Below are 22268 nucleotides of genomic sequence, written 5' to 3'. Positions count from 1 at the left end.
TTCATATTTATAAACTTTGCATTTATATTTCTCAGTTTATTTTAATTGAACATCCTTGTGGGTGATTTAACGTTTGTTTGCTTTTTTATGTTTATTTGTTTGTTTGGTTAATTTGGTTGGTTGGTTTTGTGACATCACAAAAGGGGCAATTTAAAAAATAGCTTATATTCTATATATAAACTATATGAGCTATTATTATAATGGCCTTTTCAAATATTTTTTATAGATTATATATTCAGGATATTTCTGCATATATTTGAGTGCCTCTATAATATCCTTAAACAATATTTATTTTTTAATATTTCTCAAAAATATTGATCCTATTCTGATAAATATATAATTGAATTATTATTCTTGTTCAATTTTAAAAAATAATAATGTATTTAATTTCATATTTAATATTAAAGACACATCCTCATAGTGTTCCCTCCTATTAGCAGTCCTGCCAACATCTGCATCTACTGCCCTCTCGTTTCAGTGAGTCATTGAGAATCTCAAAGGATGAAGGCTGGACCAGGGCACCAGGGACCTCACACCCAAAAGGACCTCCTACATCCAAAAAAAAGACCCTCCGTAGACACGCGCTGGAAACGCTGGCTGCAATCAATGGGATTTACAACGCCAATCAAACTGGGAGCACTGGTTCATGCTCCGTCTGTCTGCGTGTGTTGCATTGTTTCCCCCCAGCGTCCAATCACAGCAGCCCTGCCCCATTGTCGTCATCCAGCGCCGTCGATGCAGCTCGCTGATTGGCTGCTGCTGCAGCTACGCCAGCTCTTTCATTCTTATGCTGCCATTCAGAAGATTCTGGAGTGGGCGTGGTCACGGCGGAAGACACGCCTCCTTTGATAAAACTTGCGCTTCAGCTGCGGGAGATTGATCGTGTGAGTCGGTGGATGCAGCGAGGGCTTGTTGTGGCAGTCAGCCCGTGCAGCGCGTACAGACCGGAGGCTGAAGAAGAGGAGCTCTCCCGAATCAGCTCAGCCCCTAAAGCGCGGAGACGTGAAGACCTACATGTCTGTATTCTGCCCTCAAGTCTACTGGTAAGACCTGCCTCTAGCGGGGGTCGGGGGTCGGGGGCGCAACAAGCAGCCCGACAAACTTGGCTTGCAGCGGTGGTCGTCCGGAGTCCGTTACGCGCCGTTCACCGCCTGCGCTCATCAGCGCGACCCCGACAGCCGGGCTGAATCGTCGTTTAGACGTTTCTTGTTTGTTTGTTTGTTTTTTAGTTACGTTTACCTTCGCTTGAACCTTGCGTTTGAGCGTTTTCCCTATTTCTCGTTTGTAAAAGAAGCTTGCGTTTACTCGCGCTTGTCTAACGTTAAATGTAACGCGTTTTTACGGTAGTTTGACTTTCTGTACGCCATGTAGCTAACTAACGTACACGAATCTGTAAAAACAACTAACTAACCCTTCGTTTATTTGCACTGAACGTCGTATAAATCCCTAGTTTGCGTAATTTACGCGTTTGTTTACGTTTTTTACGTCTTAAGATACCTCGTGTTTACGTTTTTCTCTGCGTTTATTTAAGTTAAACATCGTTTGGAATTGATCTTGACGTTGTTAGACTACTGTTTGACCCTAAGGTTAATTGTATGTATTTTTTGCGTTTGCGTAAATCCAGCAGGACGTCAGTTTTACGTTTGTTGACAGCCTTGATGCGTTTGTTAAACCTTGCGTTTACTATGGCCAATTAGGTTTTTACGTTTTTTACGGGTTTCTTTATGTCTTTTGTACATTTGGTTACGTTATTTACACATTTCTAAACCGTGTGTTTACGTTTTTGTTTGTTTGAATTGAAAATATTTTAGAATTGATCTCGCATCGTTTTTTAGAGTTCACTACAGTTTGAATCAAAGGTTAGTTGTACGTATTTTTACAATAGTATGAATCCACCAGGACTGCACTTTTATGTGAATTGACAGCCTTTACACGTTTGTTAAATCTTGTGTTTACTATGGCCTGTTTGTTTAGGTCATATCTGCGTTTGGTTACGTTATTTCTGCGTTGTTGTTTTTTTTGTTTGTTTAATAAATTTGTGTGTTTGTTTTGTTTATATGCACTTATTTGCAGCCTTGTTTTGTTTTAAATTGACCAACAAGTTTGTGTAGCTATGTTTGCGCCAGATAAGCATTTCTAAAACTTGCGTTCAATATTTGTTTGTATTGAATGATGATTTATGTATTTATTATCAGCTGATTTCACAGATTTGAATTTGTGTGCATTGTTTCTAATGGGTTTTTTTATTTATTTAAATAGAATTCCAAACTGGGGGTTTATTTTACAGATTTTACGTTGTTTTTTACGTTATTTGCACATTTACGTCTGCCCATCTTTTTAGAATTGGACATCTTTCTTTTTTTTTTGCATTTGGTTGAATGAAACATCACATATCACCCCACCACCCACCCCCCCTCCAGGTTTTGATTTTACTGCCAATTTAATCGGCGGAATTCGCCAGAAAATCCTACAGATGTTTGGGGATCTGATTGAATACATAGCAGCCCAATCCATATGTTAGGAGAAGTGTGTGACTCACGGTGGAATATGCATATGTATTTGAGGCAAAAGTTTCCACTCCAATTCAGTGCTGCGGTCGACAACACTAATGCCTTCCTAGCCTGCAAAAAAGGTCATGTTCCACAGTAAAAAGAGGGTTCCAATCTCTGCACAAACCAAAGAAATACAGTAGAAGTTGAACTTGTGTTGATGTTCATAGATTGGACCTTGGAGATGCTGATAGTAATGGCAGTCAGGGTAATTACATTTATTTTGAAGAGCAGGCCTGGCTAGACTGCCTGCCTTCCTCCCTCCCTTCTTAGCATAGTCTGCACAAGCCTCACGTTTGGCCCCATGACCTTGTTATCAGGTCGGCTTAGTGGGAGACCAGGTTTCTCTACCGGCGCGGCACAGTTCCCTGGGGTAATGTCTCAATTGAGCTTCTGCTGAAAGTAAAGCGGTGGAAAACCCCGGTGAAAAAGTAGGGGTTGTGAATTTTTCGGCTTTTGAGCGACTCAAGGAAATATTCGGCCCACCTCGGAGGAAAATGGGGGAGTATGCGGGCCTCGTGCTGGTTTGCAGTCTCTGACTGGCCTACTAAGCATTTCTGAGACGTGCAGCAGTTCGGCACTGGTGACCCTGCAGTAGCAACGTCAGTGTTGCTTTGTTTTTACATAATCACTTCAACCACTATGAGCTGTGTTTTGGGCAGGAAGTATGAACCTAACCTCCTTAAGTGAACCTTCAGATCTCTCTCCGTCTTTCTCTCCATCTCTGCAGTTAACTGTTTCCCTGCGATAGCTGGTGGTTTTGCTTGCAGAGGCCCTTGATCTGTCTTCTCTCTCGGTCTCTCAAACCCCTCATGTTGCCTCTCTAAACAGAAAGTTCTCTCAGCCCGTCGCTCATGTTGAAGGAAGCCTAGGTGAATCTGTAGGTGTCTGACTAAAGTTAAACCCCTGGGTAATTTTCCCCTTTTCAGCATTTCTTCACCACTTTCAAGAAAGAACCACAGTAAAGTTCTTCAAGCTTCTTGCTTGAGGGGGAATTCCTCAGATTCGTCACAAATATCTGCATAATTCAGTGGTTCAGTGTAGAGAACGCTGGTCTGTGAAGCGAAGTTTCGGGCGTCGGGCTGCATTTTCATGGCGGTGATCACATTTCTGCAACATTGCCTTGAGGTGCGTTCTAGAAGACGACGTTTTTAAGGGTTTAAGGACTGTCACTATAAACAACAGGGGTTTGGATGGAGCGTTTCCCACCAGAACCTCTCAGAATGGCTTTGTTTACATTGCACCCGTTGCACGATGCAGAAAAATTAAGCAATCACCCTTTAACAAGACACTGGCATGTAAAACGTCCCCCTTTTACTTATGAATGGAATGGAAGGGCGGGTCTGACCGAAGTGAATTCTCATTGGAGAATCTGGAAGGTCCATTTCCTGCTCCGTGAACTCACGCCTGGTGTCCAGGCCCCTTAAGCGATAGTTCTTACTTATTTCTGATGTAGGTTCTGGATGGGGGATTCTGGAGTCACAAGGCTAATTTGGCTAAGTAGGATGCATGCTTGGCCCCCAGTCAATTAGCATCATACAAGCTAGGTGCCGATATCATCCAACATTTGCTTTCATTTGCTTGACTTATCTGGAATAGACTTGCTTAAGTAGTTCCTGACACTTTACGATACACTACGATACAGCCATGTTGGCCAAAGTTTCCTAAAAGCCATAAACGGTCCATGTTTTAGCCATGAACGGTCCATGTTTCCACGGTAGCAGGAAGAGGTGGGCAATATGTCGGTATTTTATTGCTGTTGTGACGTAGAAGGATAACAATAATAATAATGGGCCCTTTTGAGTACTGAAGTACCCTGAATGCTAAAAACAGTAGCATGCTCTAGCCATGTTAATGGATACTGTGTAGTAGAAGTGGCTGATCTGACGGTGTATGGCGAGTAATGGGCCTTTCCGAGCAGCTCATTAGCCCTCTTTATACGGATGTACCGAAGCATAATCCGAACGGGTTCTGAGCTCGTCTCAGGCCTCCTTGAATTCCCTTGCGTCCACTACCCCGGTGTGCTCCGCTGACCATGCTATGAGCAATGACTTCCCTCCGTCCTCCCCTTCACCCCTCTCGCCGGATTCCTGGCTCCGCCGCGGCGCCTGCGTCAGCGGTGCGGGTTCCATCCGCTCAGCTCAGCTCTGGCCAGCGCGGGTGCCCGGCGCCAGCTTCCGTCCCTCTGGCTGTCGCACTGACTGCTCAGATTTACGGTCAGAGCAGATGGGAAACAATGAGAGTTATGCACGACCTAATACCTCAGCGTGTGCTGCGAGGATGAGTTCAGGGAGTGTGTGTTTACGTCAGTACTGAGGGATTCAGTGCAGGGCGGGAGGGGGAGGTGGGAGTCATGACGAATCATCTGCAGTCCGTTTCATTCGGCTGACTGAACCCCAAACGGAATATCAGTCATAGTCAAAGATGCTCCGATTTGATACTAGGTATCAAAAGTATCGGGGCCGATATCCGTAGGAAATGCTTGATCAGATATCTGATGCGCTCAGTAAAAAAACTACTGTTTTGATCCGGGTACAGTTTTGCATATCAGCATCGCGTAAATAATTATAGCATCAAAATATTGATTTTTAAAAATGTAATATCCGTCACTTTGTGCAAAAAGGTCAAAGGTTTGAATCCCAAGCCAGCCCGCTTTGCCATCAGCAGCCCGAATCCCAGAGAGCACAACTGTCTGGGCTCTCTCCGGGTGACTCTCCTTCCCCTGTCGCTCTTAAGAGATGTTGGCCGGCACAGCCACAGTCTGTCAGCTGCCGTGGCGGAGCTGGGGGTCCGGCGCTTTTCTCTAAACATGCCTTAAAGTGCTGCATTGGCGGGAGTTTGAAAAGAGGTGGTGGCTGCTAGTCCTTTTTCTCCCAGTGTCGGGAGCATTGCTAGTGTTAGGGGAAGCTATGAACGGGTGGGTTAACTGTAGGTACCAAATTCTGAGAAATGTGGTAAAATTTGATAAAACAGGTTTAAAAAAATGGGGTGAATGGACCAATAGAAATGCTCCAAAATGATTGGGAGTAAAATATTTTCCATTGAAAGAAGCAGGTTTAAGGTTCTTACTTGGCCATGACCATATACTTGCATTGGTCCGTTTGTGATGAGACGTTAACTGTGGGAACGGCGTTGGGTTCAGTTTAAAAATAAATAAATAAATAAAATAATAATGGATTGATGTGACTGTGACATTTCTCTCTTTCTCTTTACCTGTTTCTGTCATAATGTCTTTTTCAGTGTGAGCTGCTGCCAAGAAAAAATTCTTGTGAAATCTTCAGACCGGCTCTACATATAATTAGAGGACAAACTGTAAGTCAAGGGCATGGGAACCAAATGAGACGTTTATCTGTCTCTGACGCCATCTCGGTCTTACCCACTACACTCTCAAGTGTACCATGGTGTCCCAGTGGTACGTGGGGTTGTTTTTGTTTTGTTTTTGTTTGTTTTTTTGTGACTATTTATCACTGTGTCAGAATTTCATGACGAAGCGCGGGGTACCGAGAGTTTGAATCCCAATCCCATCAGCACAATTGACTATGTTCTCTCCAGGTGGGTAGATGGTGCTCCACATGCCGGCTGCCCGACAGTGCTGCATCAGTGGCAGTTCCAAGAGAGGTGGCAGGTGGCTTTGCATGGATCGGTGAAGGCAGGTGTTAAGTCCTTACCCTCCTAGTGTTTGGGAGCAATGCTGGTATGTCTTTAGTATCTGTAGCTACCTGGTAGTTGAGATTTAGATTGGAGTAGCTCTAAGGCTGGGCGATACGGTAAAAGTACTGTATCACTGTAACACTAAGTATCGACAGGTTATATTAAACTACTATTCAGGTATTCTCACATACTGAGTACAGTCATTTTTATTCAACATCTGCTCCACTTCATGTAATTAAACCAGTCTAATTACACTGCCAGTGCTTAATCAACACTGATCAGCTGCAGATTTCATTACTAAACAATATCCTCAATATGCCCAGAAAAGCGAATTCTGTATCACGCTACGATAAAATATAGTCAAATTGCCCAGCTCTAGGGTGGCCATATATATATATATATATATATATATATATATATATATATATATATATATATATATATATGAAATGAAACTTTATGCTATTCTGGACCTCAATCAAGAGGCCATCGAGCTTCAGCTTGGTCTCGGTACCCCCGAGGTCATGAGCAATGCTTCACACGTTAAAGAACCCCAGAGGAACCCTTCTGCAAGCTGGTAGAAAGGCTGCTGTCTCAGCTCGTACTCTGGCTAGCTCGTCCAGCCTCCCATAGGTGTAACGTGGAGGACATTACCGGTGACTCACTGGAGAACAAAGCCTTATTCCCCCAAGCCGCTCAGGGATGAGTAATCCACTTGTGCTCTCGACTGCATGCCCTGTGTTTCTTGTTAAAGTGGATGAAGAGATTCGACTGCTAGGCTGGTAACACAGCATGACCTGCCTAGAGCTTAAGAAGATGTTTGTGCTCAGTGCAGTTCAGAGAGCGCAAGCCAGTTGCCCAGAGCTCTGGGCTTAGAACCTGCTGGAATCTGCCAAACCTGGTCCACCCGGGTTTCTGGGGTGTGGGTTTGTTGCTCATGTCTCAGAAACCATGCCAGAACAGCTCTGACCTGTTGAGGCATGGACTCCACGAGACCTCTGAAGGTGTCCTGTGGTGTTGGACCGGTGTTAGTCCTGTTAGTTGTGAGGTGGCACCTCCATGAGCATCAGTGAGCCTTGTTCTTCCTTGGTGCACTTTTGGCAGGTGCTAACCACTGCATACTGGGTACACTCTATAAGACCTGCCTGATGTCTCGAAGATGTTCTGACCCTGTGGTCTAGACCTCACCGTTTTGGTTCTCGTAAAGATCCACATCTTAGATTTTTACACTTGCCTGTTTTCCCTGCTTCAGCAAGTCTCCTTAAAGAACTACACTGGGGATGTAGACAACACCCCTGGACAGGTTGCAAGTAGAACCAGCGGGCCTTAGAAATCGGACGACTTTTTCCCCTGCCCCAGCCGCCGCCAAGCCACCAGAGCTCCCGTCTGCCGCCCTGTCCTCCTGCCTTGGCGGCTGATGAGGCATTAGCCCTCTTGGCACGTGGCACGTTCGCCTCGTGTTCAGGTGAGCAGGTGCTCGTCCAGAGAGCTCTAAAGCTCTGCGTGTACGTCACGCCGAACAGCCCGGGGGAGATAAAGCCACGGAATCCTCTTTGTAGCCCTGCAAATCTCAATGGACAAATGTCCAGGCTTGACGTGCCTGCCTCATTCACGCAGATGCCGCTGTGCAGCAATCGTGGGCCGATATCTGGTATTAGAGAGCGCCCTTATCCCCCCGCAGCACTCCTAATTCCAGTGAATTAGCGCGATTGAATGAATTCCCTGCGAATGTCAACAAAGCGCTATTAATATCCGACCCGAGCGCTGGAAAATGTTGCTCACTTTTGATTCTTTTTCCCGCTAAGAATAGCCCTTCCCAGCTCAATTTTTTTTTATTCGGCTTGGCTGGTTGCCACCCTTTTGGCTTCTTGTTTGTTTTAGCGAAGAGCACTTTTGAATTTTAGCCGGGGCTCGGAGAAATTTCCAGTTCCATGCAGAAGAAGGAAAAAGCAGGGCAGTGTTGTGCAACAGCGGCCCCGGACTCCTGTACCAGTGATCTATTAAGGGAGGTGTGTTTCTCCAGAGCTGAATTGTTACATTCTTTCTCTCTGTCTCTCTCGCGCTCTCTCTCTCTCTTCCTCTCTCTTCCTCTCCTTCTGTGCCCCTTTGTGTTTTATTAGGGTGATGTTCTGTTATTCTTAGCCGAGCAGGATGTTTATGTGGCCTCGGAGTTGAAATATCGCCAGCAACGCTCGCGTGTTTACCTTTCAGGCTTCTTCTGCACAGGTCTAGGCAATTCAGCGCACATCCCTCGTCTCATTGTCGTACACTTTTAAATGAACGGTGCTACGAATATGTCTTCGAGGGATTCCTTAGAAGATGAGGCCAGGGTGTTCAGAACCTTCTTAATGGGACTAAAAGTAGCTCTTTCATGACGTCACCCTTTGGGATTCTGTCCGATCAGGGCCATTTGGATATGATTTCTGTAATAGAGCACAACGTTTATGATTTAATTTTACAAATTATTCCCAATATTCTTTAACCAACCCGTCCGTAGCGCTCCCTAGCAATAGCAATGCTCCCGACGCTGGGAGATGCATGCAGATACATGCAAGAGCCTGGACACGGTCTGAGAAAGCGCCGGATCCCCAGCTCCACTGTGCCGGAAGAGAGCATGGCCAATTGTGCTCTCTGGGACTCCAGCTGCTGATGGCAAAGCTGCGTAGCTCGCCACCCCTAGTGAGCAATATAACGATATTTTAGCGAATCATGACACATTTTGTTGTGGTGCACAGCAGTCCTCGGGACCTGCAACTTCTTGTGCAGTGTCCAGTTTGATTACTTAGAAGGTAAATTCACACCGCTCTCATTTCCAATGACCGATCGTCCCAATGTCACATATTTTACTCTAAAATTGGATATACAGAGTTTATTATTAATATTATGACATGTTTGTTTAAGGAGTTCTGGTGAAATTTGGTACGTTCTTGTCTTTTTATTTATTTAGTTTTTAATATTTTGATATGTATTCCACAGAAGATGTATTGCAATGTCAGTTTTTCAAAATATTGTGCAGCCCTAATACACAATATGCTTTTATTAGTATATCACCAGTACTTCAAGAACACCGACCAACTGCATGGTCTGTTGCCCTTGTTTTAATTGGATGGGGTAGATTTTTTTATTATAATTATTTATTTTTAATATAAAAATAATATAAAAATCATGGTTATAAATATTGTGATATAACATTTTTGTACCATATCGCCCAGCCCTGACTAAATGAGTAAAGTGCCATTGGACACACTGGACACTATTCATATTCCAAGTCTTAATCCATGTGGTGGGACGCCATGTTTTTGGTACTGCCTCTTTTTCTCTGCAGGGTCGACACTCGTGACTTTCAAACCAAACAAATCTCTTCGAGTCACGCGACTCCAGCGCTGCTCTGCAAGGCCGACTCTTTGCAAATACCCTGAGTACTGCCACTGCCATCACCGAGCCCCAGTAGCTGTTGTGCTATTGGCATGTTTAAACACAGGCCTGCTCTGTTTCGACCAAAAACATTTACATTGCTTGGATCACTTGAGCGATCTGATTCACCAGAACACCCACAGAAACTCATGTGGAACATCTGAAGCTGCTCAGCAGGGCTCATTTGCATATTGCAGAGGCCTCCTTTTGAACGTTGCAGCACAGAAGCAGCAACAACGACGAACCAGAGTCCCAGAACTGACACAGATCGTTTTTTTGAGGCCTGAGAATCGGTCATTCGGTCTTGTGTACGAGTGACTGACCACACGAAACAATGGTCCGAAATGGAACAGTAGGTTTACGCTGAGCAAGGAGAAAGCCCATGTCAGTCTTATGGACAACAGACAAGACTACGGTTGCTATAGCAAGCGGTACTCATCCTAAACCACTACAGTTCCCACAATACAGCTTGCGTCTCCCACGGGAATCTTAAAGGATCTTAAAGGATCTTAAAGGATGGCGGGTCAAGCCGAGCTGTAGAAGGGCTCTTTGCGCCGATCAGGTTTTGATACGGAGGAGCTGGTCCATTCTTTGCTTCATAGGCCAGTGTCAAGCTCGTTGCTACTCTTAAAAATAAAGGCGCTACAGGGTTCTTTGAACGATGCCCTAGAAGAACCTTTTGTTCTAAAGGAGCTGTGATCGTGAAGGACCTTCACCACCACCTTGTGCCGAAGTCTAACTCTCCAGTGTAGCCACAGTCTGCTTCCATCAGGGTGTCTGGAGGCAAACATTGCTCGCTCCGAGCAAATATTAGCCCTGACTACCTCCAGCAGGCTAGTTTCCATCTCTAATGTATGTACCAGGCTGTAACAGCAGCTTGAGAAGGTACCTAGTCACTTAGGGCTTCATGAACGAGTAACCCCTTTGTTTAAAATGCTAAATACATGGGCTTGGCTGGTGGTACAGGGATTGACTGACTGGGGTTACGGATGGCAATCCAGGGCTTAAAGCTAACTCATGAGGCGGCATCATGATCGCGGCGTTGGATTACAGCGCTGGCTGTCGCAGGCGTGTAGGGATGTGGCGGTGCAGTGATGCATTAGGATGTTTTGGGCTTGAGCTTTGGTTCAGGACACGATCAAGCATGTGTTTGGTTTCCAATAGCGTAGTAATAATAATGACCTAATAATAATTTTGCATGTGTACCTTGCTACATTGTGCGGTTGTTTGCAGCCCTATAGGAAGCTGGCTTTTTTTTTCCCTTTCTGTGAGAATTCAGCGACATTTTTTTTTTGTCTGTCTGGTCAAGCTTTTCTTGTCCGGCGCTTACGCAAGCGCTCCTGCTCCCGAGTTTGTTTAGCTTGTCCCTTGATCTGTTGCTCTGCGAGTGTATGTGTGTACTGACCAACGCACCACCGGACTTTAAATAACTGGCGTGAGAAAGGAGCCACAGTCGAGCCTACGTTCTCAGCTCGTACAGGAATAGATGCCCTTTCTTGCCGTCGCCATGACGTAAAAAAGGATTAAGGGCCACTTCAACGGGATGGGTTCAGAACCTCTTTTCTTGGGTCCCTTGATTCTCCAGTCATTAACCTTTTTGAGTGGAATCTGAGGGATGGTGAAATTGACCGTCCTCATCTCCTCCTGTGGTGCCATTCGGTCATCCACTTTCAAGTAGAGTTCTTGGAAGTGCACTAAAAATCTTATTAAATTACACCCCCCCCCCCCCCCCCAAAAAAAAAAACACACACACACAAAAAAAAGGTTCTGTGTGTGTGTGTGTGTGTGTGTGTGTGTGTGTGTGTGTGTGTGTGTGTGTTTTATTTTATTTTATTTTATTATTATTATTTTTTTTAATATCTTGCTTGCAAGTGTGTTACATGGCCTATACCAATCTCACTGAAGCAGATAAGCGCACTCGGCTTTAGAGTACAGGCTGACAGACGGTCCCCTGCACACCCACAACTTACTTTCATAATGACTGTAACATGTACACACACACACACAAATGTACTATATATATATATATATATATATATATATATATATATATATATATATATATATATATATATATATATATATATATATATATATACACATGCTAGATATATATTTATATATCTCCACACAGCAGAGAGCAGCTCTCTGAGAGGAGTCAGTGCAGCGCTAACCACTGGCCCAGTTGCGGTGCGTCCTGCTGACTGCTAGCGACCTCTGTGTGCATTTAATGTTTGACTTGGTGCAGACTAAACAGCACGCCCTTTAATGGCAATAGACATTACAAACGATGTATATAATTAAGACAGAACGATCAATACACGAGCATGAGGACCTTGTAAGGGGCTGCTAACTAGGGGTAGGCATGTCAAAAATACATGGACGGTGTCGCGATGCATTTTATGCACAATATATGTTCACTAATGTTCTTATTAGTGGCACACAGGTCTAAAGTCCCCAAGCTCAAGGCTGTGGGGCAGTCCACCCGTGTTCTCTGGAGTGATGGAGCTCCATCCGTACCCTTTTTTGGGTATGGAGGAGTTGGAGTCTCGAAGTAAAGTACCAAAATCTTGCCAAAAGCCAATTATGTTGAGCGTTTTAGGCCCTTAATGTTCTAGATTTTGGAAGAAAAATGTGATGAACATGTGTCCACAAACTTCTGGCAATAAAGTGCATCAGTGTTTTGCTTTTGTAAGGTTTCGCAGGTTGGAATTTTGGGTCTTCAGAGTTGGGCAGGACTTAAAGCAATTTAGAAAACAGTACTGAAGCCAAACTCCAGAGACCTCTGGAGGTCTGTCAAGAATCAGCGGTTTGGTGCTGGACTTTCCCAACCGAAACCCAATATCAGTGGAGGGCAATTTCGGTCCTGGAGGTACTAGAGCAGGGAACTGTGCTGGACTCCAGCCGTTGCCTACACCTCATCGATATATTGTTGTTATGAATAAAAAGCAAAAGCATTGAAGATTTAGTATGATCTGAACCTAATGGATTGGCTGATATGGAATGGTATGATTGTAGGGATGCAGTAATTTGCAGTACTTTTACATACATATCTATGGACCAAAGCCCATACATTTCTCTAATATTTAGAAATTAGGACTAGATTTGCAATAAAAACATGGATATTATAGTGCAGTGGCCCAGCATCTGTCCAGTTCAGTCCAGTTAAAACACACCTCAGCTTCAAATCTCAATTTTATATATATATATATATATATATATATATATATATATATATATATATAAAATAATTGGGCTATAAATACCTGAATGTTGTGCCATAGGACTCATACTTTGAGAATAGTTAATGCAGTGCAATGCGAGTGTCTCGTTGGAAACTTGGTCGCAGAACAGATATTAATATTTGGCTAAAAGGAGTGATTTTTAGCATTTGGGCGTGGCCAAAGATCATAGAGGGAAGGAAGTAGCTGAATCTGCAGGTGTATGGAAGCATACGGTCATACAGGTCTACCAGCAGTGGCAGAAACCCCAGTCTACAGGAGATTCTCTTCAGAATTGTGATGGACAGGCATTGTGAATAAAAATGTAGTGCCTTACGGAGTGTTCTTTCAGAAATGGGTGGTGAAAGACCTGTGTTGACTTCTAGAAGAAGTTCTTGCTTGAAGTTTAGTGTTTTAAGGATACATTCTTATAGTGCTGTTGTTTAATCAGAATAATTAATACGCCTTTTATGCTACAATCAATCGATGATTATTAATCAACACAATTGTCTTAATTGTGGCCGTTTGATGGTAGGTGGATGGCCTGACGCTCCTAGTCCCAACCAGACGCCTGATCTTTAACCTTGGCGTTCTCTGTCCGTGTGTTTGCAGCCCTGCGTTTGTGCCGTGCCGTGAAATGACCGAAGTGATGATCAGCGCTACCCCGATGGAGGACATGCGGCTCAGCCCCGGCAAAGAGAGCCTCGCCTTCCAGGTACGGCCTGCCTTCTACTATACATCACATTGCCACCGTACACATACACACGCACACACCCACCAGCACAGAAATGACAAAAGCAAACCTCAAAAGAGAGAAACAACCCAAAAACACAACTAAAAACAGCAGGTCAGAGCTTTCAGGATTTCAGAAAAACAGCTCACTTCTGTCATGACCCAGTCATTTCGAAAAGCCCCAGGTCGTCTTTTCCACTGTGGGCCTCCTTTCAGAACTGAGACTTGCCTTTAGCTTTCCAAAATAAGGTCAGAATAACAGAGTTGAAGGAAACTGCAGCTCTAGTGTGATCTGCAGGGGTGATTTTATTGGTGTGTGGGTGCAAATTAGGGAAGTTGGTCATTATGCCTCCCCTTTGCATGCTAAAGTAGCAGTAGCAGAAATAATACTACTAATAATGGCTGTTAGTGGAATTAGGATTGCTGGGCTGATGCAGTAAGTACTAATTAACCTAGAACTGAGTGTCCCTTATTTGCATATTAAGACAAGCTAATACTATAATAATATTTGGACTGCAGTGAGGGTAGGCCAGGTTTATGCTCCTATGTAGTGCTGTATTCACTCACTGAAGGGACCCCAGATATCTCTGGAGCAGATAAACATGAACCTATTGGCACCATGCTGCCTAATGTCAGGCGTGGGCTAGAGGGGTATAAAGCCCCCCAGCATTGAGCTGTGGAGCAGTGGAAGAACTGTTATCTGGACTGATTGATGGTGCTCCATCCAGTACTTTTAGAATGAGATGAGGATGATGAGGTGGGGTGGTGATCGTCCGAAATCCTGACCTCACTTACTACACTAGCTCTCTTGCCACTGAGTGCAATCAAACTCTCTCAAATCCAGTAGAAGGCCTTTCCAGGATCGTAGAGGCAGTTACTCCAACAAAAGCAGGATAAATACTCTTGATTTCAGAAGGAAATAATAATGAATGAGCAGGTGTCCCAATACCCTTTCTGACCTCATGGACACCAGCTCTTGCTGTTGAATGCAATCAAACCCTCACATCAGTGCTCCTGCAATATATAGTAGAAAGCCTCTCTTTTGAGGGCTACTCCAGCAAAAGGAGGATAAATCTTTTTTTTTTTTTTTTTTTTTTTTTTTTTGAAGATTTTTTAAAGAAATAATAATGAATGCGCAGGTGTCTCAATACTTTTGTCCTTATAATTTATAAGGACTATGCTAAATAGAACCACTTAAACTTACTGTATTGATTTTTTTTTTTTTTTTTTTAAGTCAGTCTAGTCACCTTCAGCTTTCCCATGGTTATCAGAATTGTCACGGTTCCATAAAGAACCCATAGGAATGCAGTGAGGGAGCTGTTGATAAGCGAGCTGTCTGCAGCCTCTTGAAACCCTTCGCACAGGTCTAGGTGTTGGTCAGATTGGACCTCGTCTCGCTTATCTAGAACCAATCCCTTCAGTAAGTGAATGCAACTCTGCGTTTCTTTAGGGGACCATTTATTTGACCTACAGGCTTGTGTGTTCAAGCTAAGCAAGTGAGCCTTTAAAAATGTGGGGTGGGGGGTTCTTTAAGGGTTCTATATAGAACTAAAACTAAATGCCTTAATGGTTCTTTGACAATAGTGGAACTGTGTTTGGTGCTATGTAGAACCAAGGAAAGACTGTTTCCTTGTATGTGAGGAACCATTTAACCAGCTTTTCAGATGGTTCACCCTTGAGGAATCATGTTGGGTGAAAAAAACACTTGTGTGGTTCTTTTAGAGAATCTCTGAAAGGGTTCTGCCTCACCACCAAATTGGGTTTCACCATTGTTAAGGGACAGAACCTTTTTTCAGTGTTGTATAGAACCCAATTATTAGCCAACGCCAATTCCAATAGCCAGTTCTGTTCCTAGGTTTTTTTAAGGGTTCTGTAGTGAGTAAATGCAGTGGTTCTGTATACAGTAGAACCATGACTATTAGAGACTAGTAGAGCTGATTTGCTCGCCAAGATGCTTTTTCTGTAAGTGACCATTAGCATGTTAGCCAGACTCTACTTTAGCTTATCTCACGGGCGCTTTTCTACACAGAGGCTGGGTGGCCTGAACGTCCAGCTGGGCTCCTCTGAGATCTCGCCCCCCCCCCCCCCCGCCTCCCCTCTTTACCCCTCGACTCCTTCATTCCTTTCAGATCTGGGGTTTGTTTTGCTAACCCCTCCGCAATAAGTTCTGCTGGACTGAGATACGCAAACAAGAATATTTCAGGCTCTCGGGGGAGAGCTATTTAAAGATGCAGACTGTGTGTGTTCTGTCTTTTCTCTTGACGTTGACCTGAGATTAATCAACGGGCCCGAGAGGAGGAATCGGAGGGAAAGGAAAAGTTTGGGCAAAGTTTAGGACTTTGTTTCTTGGAGACTGATTCATCTTGGGTCCAAGTAAAAGATAAAAAGAGGTCTGAACATTTAATTAAGAAAAAAAAGCAAGTTCTTCAATGAGTATCCGTCCACGAGTGGTGATCTTCCAAAATCCTGACCTCACAAACACTAGCTCTTTCTGCTGAATGCAATCAAACCCTCACAGTAACCCTCCTCCAAAATCTAGCAGAAAGCCTCTCTTTTGAGAATTACTCCAGCAAAAGCAGGATAAATGCCCTCGATTTTGCAAAAAATAATAATGAATGAGCAGGTGTCCCAATACTTTTGTCCTTATAATGTATCTTTCAAGGGAATCTTTTTAAATAGATTTTATTGATAAATACAACCACTTCAACCATTTTAGTACAGAACCATCTTCGGGTCCAGAAAGTTTAAAAAGTGTAGTGATGTTAGCGTTCCACGGTGTTAGCGTTCTACACATCCAGTGTTGCAGCTATCGCGGCGCTAGTGTTCAGTACCACGCCAGCTGCCGGTAGGGCCACAGGAAACGGCACAGGACTATTTTTTTTTTTTTGGCTCTCCCGAATGGAAATCCAGCCACTGACCGGAACCTGGCTAGATCTTCACTCGTATTCAGTCTTGTTGTTGAAGGGGTGAAAACTGGCAGGAGCTCTGTCTTAAGGTATCACCCAAGCTGCTAATCTGTTTAATCCAGACCTTCCAAACACACCCATGTGCACCAGAGCTAGCCTCAACCATGAAGGCTCTAAAAGTTGGACAGTATAAACCTTTCGTCCCATAATGTCAGCTTGCACCGCGTCACAATCTACAAATCACCAAGGGCTTTCTAAACCCAGTGAATTGTGGTGACCTGGACCCTGAACCTGGCCAGCCTGGACCGTATTGAGAAGCAGTTCAGCTTTTTTAAGAGAAGTTGGAGAGGGGGGGGTGGGTTTCCCAAATCCAGAAGATCCAAACCCATGATGAGAAGAAAGTTTAAGGGTACCTCACGTAAACGTACCATGACGTACCACCTCCTTCCAGGGTCTTAACCCCCAGTATATCCCAGGTAAGGGTTAGCGCTGACATCATCTGGGATGTATAAAGGGATAGTCAGCTCTTGCTCCTGGGCCTGAATAAAGGAGCTCTTTGACCAATGCCATAGGACAACCACGCAGAGGGGGGTCGATGCTCATACTAAAAGAATACTACCAGCCCACAGGGAGGGCAGAGGGGTCAAGCAGAAATTAGCATGGTCATAGGGGTGGGATTTGGACAGGGTTTTGATTAGGCCTAGCGCTAATCAACTGCGTCACTGTATACTGGATTTGACTGGGGACAGAAAGAGACACATGAACAAAGGAGAAGAGAGGGGGACAGCTGGAGACAGCGGGATAAACGGACACAGAAGGAGGCATTGACATGTCTACCTGCTCGGCACCACAGACTACACCCCTGTACGCTGGATAGGACTAGTGTTCGTTTCTCCTTATTGGTCTCTGGCTCTTTGTTTGATTAATTATGTGTCCTATCTCGTACAAAGCAGCGTCCTTGGTGGGCTCTATTTTGGACGAGCCCCTGCAGTCTTCCTTTCAGTCCTGTATGTGTGTGTGCAGGAGAGATGCAGAGTGTTGTCAGTCCCAGGCCTCCTTGCAGCTTTTTTTTTTGTTGTTGTTGCCGCCGCCAACACCACAGCTGTGCCACTGCCTCTGTTGAGTCGAGTCGAGTCGGGTTGGGGAGGGAGGGGGGGGGATTTATCAGCTTTTACTGCTTGCTGCGCCAGACAGACACGGGACACACACACACACACACTGCTTCCTGCTGAACCTTTTTTTGTACCACATCGCACCTTCTCTGTCTTCCTGTCTCTATATGTCCCTTTCTCTGTTCCTTTGTCTCTGTATGTCCTGCTCTCATTCCCTGTTCCTCTCTCCACCCCTTTTTCTTCTGTCCCTACATTTCCCGATCTCTTTTCGTCCCTATCTGTCTGCCTCTCTCCTCATTTATGTCTACATGTCTGCCTGTCCCTTTCTTATCTTCTGTCTCTTTCTGTTCCTCAGTCTCCATGTCTTTGTCTCCCTCTCTGTTAACCTCGGTCAACCTCATTTCTTTGGTCTCCACATGTCCCATTGTCTTTATCGTCTGTCTCTTCTTCTGTCTCCTCTTCTGTTTCAGTCTTTCCCTCTCTCTTTTCCTAGAAGTCTCTTTCTGTCCCTCTGTCTCTATTGCGGTCTTTTGGTCTTTCTGTCTCTGTAGTTATCTCTCTTAGAGTAATATGGTGTATCTTGTGTCTCTATGTCCATGTCCCTTCTGCGTTTCCTCTGTCTCCTTGTGTCTTCATCTGTCCTTCTCTCTTTCGCTGTCCTTTTTCTCCTTTGGTCATTGATGGAATGCTGTCTGGGTCAATACCCTGTTAGTCACCCAATTATGCAAAGCTACCAGCCACCAGCCAATTTTCTTGCCAATTTTCGCTAGCTAGCAGACTGTGTAATGGGTGTCAAGTGAAGAATTATGTCTTTTGGGGGACATTCATGCTCACTTAGACTCCCAGCCATAGTCGGCTGTGGCATTACCAAGGATTAAACCTGCGATGTCCCGATGAAGGGCATGGTGTCAACAGTTATGCATAGGAATTAAGCCAAAGCCCCTGACTTCGAGACTTGACCCGACCAGGCCTGAAAAAACAAAAAAACAATCCCACTCGCACATGTTAGTGAAACCACAAGCACTTACAGGAGTGCTAAACAGACTAGGACAGGGTTCCAGGATTCAGTTTGTGCCACTTCAGGGAGTCAGAAACCACATGAGCATTTGTCTATTTGAGATTACCCCACGACTCCAATGGTTTGAGGCAGCTAATGGCTAATTGGTGGAATGTGCGCTTTTACTTTTGCTTGTTGGCTGATCCTTGAAGATGATCCCATGTTAACCTTCGATCTTCTTCGCTTCCTCTGCAGATCTTTCCAGACCCTTCGGATTTCGAGCGCTGCTGCAAAGTGAAGGACCGCCTTCCATCAATCGTGGTGGAGCCTACGGACGGCGAGGTGGAGAGCGGAGAGCTGCGCTGGCCTCCAAAGGAATTCATCGTCAGCGAGGAAGAGGAGGAAGACGACGACGATGAAGAGGAGGAGAGCAATGGGAAGGCGCCGACGGGACAAGTGCAGAATTCTCAGCACTAGAATGGACTAAATGACTATTTTTCACTTACACACACACACACACTCACATATTGGTTTGTATTAATCTGAAATCTCAAAAAAATCGTTTTTAAGTCTCGGAATTTCTCTCCATCCACCCCGATCTTCCACCTGGTGCTAACCTGAAGGACAAAGGAGCGCCCAGAGCTTTGAGATGATTTGTGAATATGGCCCATTTGCTCACTCACCATGAAGAAACCCACACTGCACGTTTCCCCTGTAGGTCCCCACATCGTAGGTCCCCCCAAAGTTTACATACTGACAAACCTTCAGTCCCACCTAAATATCTCCACACACTGCCATATTAGTGCTGGTGAGTGGGGTGGCCTTGGGTCTCTTGGACTTCACGTAGACCTTTCTGTCCGATCCTGTCGTTTCTCGGCCACTGAGGAATTTCCCTCACAAGTGGAGGAGCTGAAAACTTCAAGAAAGCCATGTCTGGTCCACGTCTGGAGAAGTCTATGACTAGGACTTGATACAGAGCTGTTTTGTCTTTCTTTCTTCCTTATTGGTTGAACTGATGTCGTTGGATTAATTAGGTTGCCGTTGGGTCGTTCATTATTGGTTGACGGTGACCTTTTAGAATGTGGTGTTCTGTTTTTGTTTTTTTAGACCAGCAAAGGCAAGTGGTGGAAAGTTGAAAGAATGGTGTGACTGATAACCAAATGTACGCAGTCTTGCATTTACCCCACATGGAGCTGGCTAGCCAGGACACGTTTGGTGTCCACTAACCTGAAGAAGCACAAGCTAAAGTACCGAACGAATGCTAGAAGTCAATAGTCACCCAAATCTTTGTGGTAATTACGTAAATTTGTACGGTTCTCTCAGCCCACTTAAATCACTTCCAGGTCTTCAGGAACATGGTGTAGACTTTCTCACAGCCTCACGGCCTTACTGTGAGATGTAAATGATGAAGTTGGCACGCCAGAACTAAATCTGGGGGCCGTTGACTTCTAGTGTATGTTTGTAGTTTTTAGCTTCGCAGCTCCAGTGCGAGTAACTGCTGAAGGAAAATCTGGACGTCAACTCAATCTTGGCCCATTGACTACCATCATCTGGAGTGAGGGGAAAGTTGTGGAAATTAGATTGGAGTATTGAAGTATTGTTGAAGAGCACTGTTGGGAGCTTTGTTGTCTTGAAGAAAGCCAAACAGGTGTGTTAATAAAATGGGGATGTTTGCGTAGGCATGCTTAGCATGGAAGCTTTTTGAAGGGTCAGTCGTTTTACGAACACAGGGTTCACATAGCCTGGCTTGTTCTGTTGTTGGAACAATTCCATTCACCACCTTTATGCTTCTGGAAGCTCATTCCCGATAAGAACAAGAGAAAAATCATACCCATGGATATTTTCCGGGTTTCTTGGAGCAAGACTTCCAAATTTTGACAATTACTGACTTATTTTGATTTAGTATCTCAGTGTAGTGACTTGTTATCCCAAAACGTGTACTATGGTCAAAATGTAAGAAGTATTTTAATGTAGTATCTTGATTTGATTTTGGTATCTCAAATTTTGTAGTTCTTACAGTGAAATAAGGACTGATCCCAAAAGAATTCCTCAAATTCTCATTTTCACTTTTAATAATCTTATTTTCTTGAATATTTGACAGATTTTCACTTCAATTTTTGACTCAAAATTTCTTCAATATTCCTTAAATCAAATAAAAAAAATACTAATCTTGGGGGGGGCCTCAGAGTGGTTCAGCGATCTTGCGCACATCCACTATGGCCATACCACTTTGCCATCGGTAGCTGAGGTCTGGGAGAGCACAATCAACCGGGTGGCTCTTTCCGTGTGAGTAGACTGTGTTCACTCTAAAAGCAGCGTTGGCCGGCACAGGCATCGGAATCCCTACCAGTGTCTGGAGCGTTGCTAGTGCTAGGTGGAGTTATGACTGGGTGGGTTAATTGACTGCACCAATTTGGAAGAAAACGGGAAAGATTTGACCAATTATTCTAAAACGATATTTCCAAATGTAAGAAAAATTTTTAATGTCATTATTTTGAGATGCTATTTCAAATTTTTCTTAAGTCATAATACTGACAAATGTCTGCCAGAAACCCCAGTTGGGAATGAGCTTCCACAGCTCCTGTATGTAAATAGTGTTTGTATGCAGACATAATCTACTTCACTGTGAATATCCAGCACCTGTTGTGTGTCTTTTTGTACATACCAGTTCTCTTGTCCGATAGCAGTTCAGTGGCATTCAGTTGGACGTGTGTTTTGATGTAAAGGGGGGGGTGGGGTGGGGGGGTCCAGTAAATTCCATTTCAGAGCCTTTCTTGCATCAAAATGCTTCCATTTATCCACGGTCACTTCATCATGGGAGGCTTTACCTGACCTGACCTGTAAGTCTTCCTGCTTCCACTGGGGTGTCAGGAGGGGACTGTTTTTATGCACATTAAGAAACCTGACTGACATTTTGTCCCTGAAGCCATCCTTTTCCCTCAGTGGAAAGGTCCTGAAAAGTCACCTGGACACTGGGAGCACCTTGTATGTTGACCTGTAGAGGTGGGACAGATAGCCTTTATTTAAGAGGGTTTTTTTTTGTTGTTTCGATTTTTTTTTTTCATAACTTGTATAGATGCTTTCATGTGTGTGAGTGATTGGGGGGGGGCACTGTTTCAAGGTCGAGGACCCCCTCTTCTGTGTTGAACCACCTGTAGATTTGTTCGCTCTGTATTTGTGTACAGCTCAGGGAGAATAGCTGCCACTTTTTTTTTTTTCCTCAGTTTCTTTCCATTTGGTCTTGATTTTTCTCATCACCACTTTTCTCTGTGACGAACAGAGGCTGTAAATAAACATTTTTGAACGCAATTTGCAATTCTGCGTCACTGGTTCTTTGCCTCCCCTCCCCTCTCATACTGGACTAGACCTAGACCTTTTAGGAAATGGACTGAAGGCCTTACACAGCATGCGTTTTGCTAGATTTTGGAAGAGCATTGCTGTGTCCATGGAAGGGTACCACACCCTTCAATGGGTCGCGACAGGTCCTACCCAGAATTCTTGGGTACAAAGCAAAAATACCCCTATACAGGGCACCAGTCTACCGTAGGGTACCACACCCTGCAATAGGTCTTGGCAGGTCCAGAGCCTACCCAGAAACTTTGAGTGCAAGACAGGAATATGCCCTGGGCAGATTGCCAGTGTGGTACCCTGCAGTGGGTCGCAGCAGGTCTTGAGCTTACCCGAAA

General features: G+C 44.4%; 1 protein-coding gene across 1 annotated transcript; it reads left to right on the top strand.

Moving 5' to 3' along the window:
* The first annotated feature begins 893 nt into the window (after positions 1 to 893).
* On the top strand, positions 894 to 21898 carry lbh (LBH regulator of WNT signaling pathway). The gene is made up of 3 exons (XM_072676764.1): positions 894 to 1043; positions 13448 to 13550; positions 18838 to 21898. The coding sequence occupies exons 1-3, from the start codon at positions 1015 to 1017 to the stop codon at positions 19057 to 19059; spliced, it is 354 nt and encodes a 117-aa protein (XP_072532865.1). The 5' UTR covers positions 894 to 1014; the 3' UTR covers positions 19060 to 21898.
* The last annotated feature ends 370 nt before the right edge of the window (positions 21899 to 22268 follow it).

This window comes from Salminus brasiliensis, chromosome 4, assembly GCF_030463535.1.
Source record: "Salminus brasiliensis chromosome 4, fSalBra1.hap2, whole genome shotgun sequence".
Classification (NCBI taxonomy): Eukaryota; Metazoa; Chordata; class Actinopteri; order Characiformes; family Bryconidae; genus Salminus; species Salminus brasiliensis.
Note: the sequence above shows the minus strand (reverse complement) of the source record. Positions and strands in the feature narration are given on the sequence as shown.

Excerpts from the sequence above, each read along its gene's own strand:
- lbh (XM_072676764.1), top strand. The coding sequence starts at position 1,015 with ATGTCTGTATTCTGCCCTCAAGTCTACTG. Across the intron at positions 1,044-13,447 it reads TTCTGCCCTCAAGTCTACTG|CCCTGCGTTTGTGCCGTGCC; the intron begins GTAAGACCTGCC and ends GTGTGTTTGCAG. Across the intron at positions 13,551-18,837 it reads AAGAGAGCCTCGCCTTCCAG|ATCTTTCCAGACCCTTCGGA; the intron begins GTACGGCCTGCC and ends CTTCCTCTGCAG.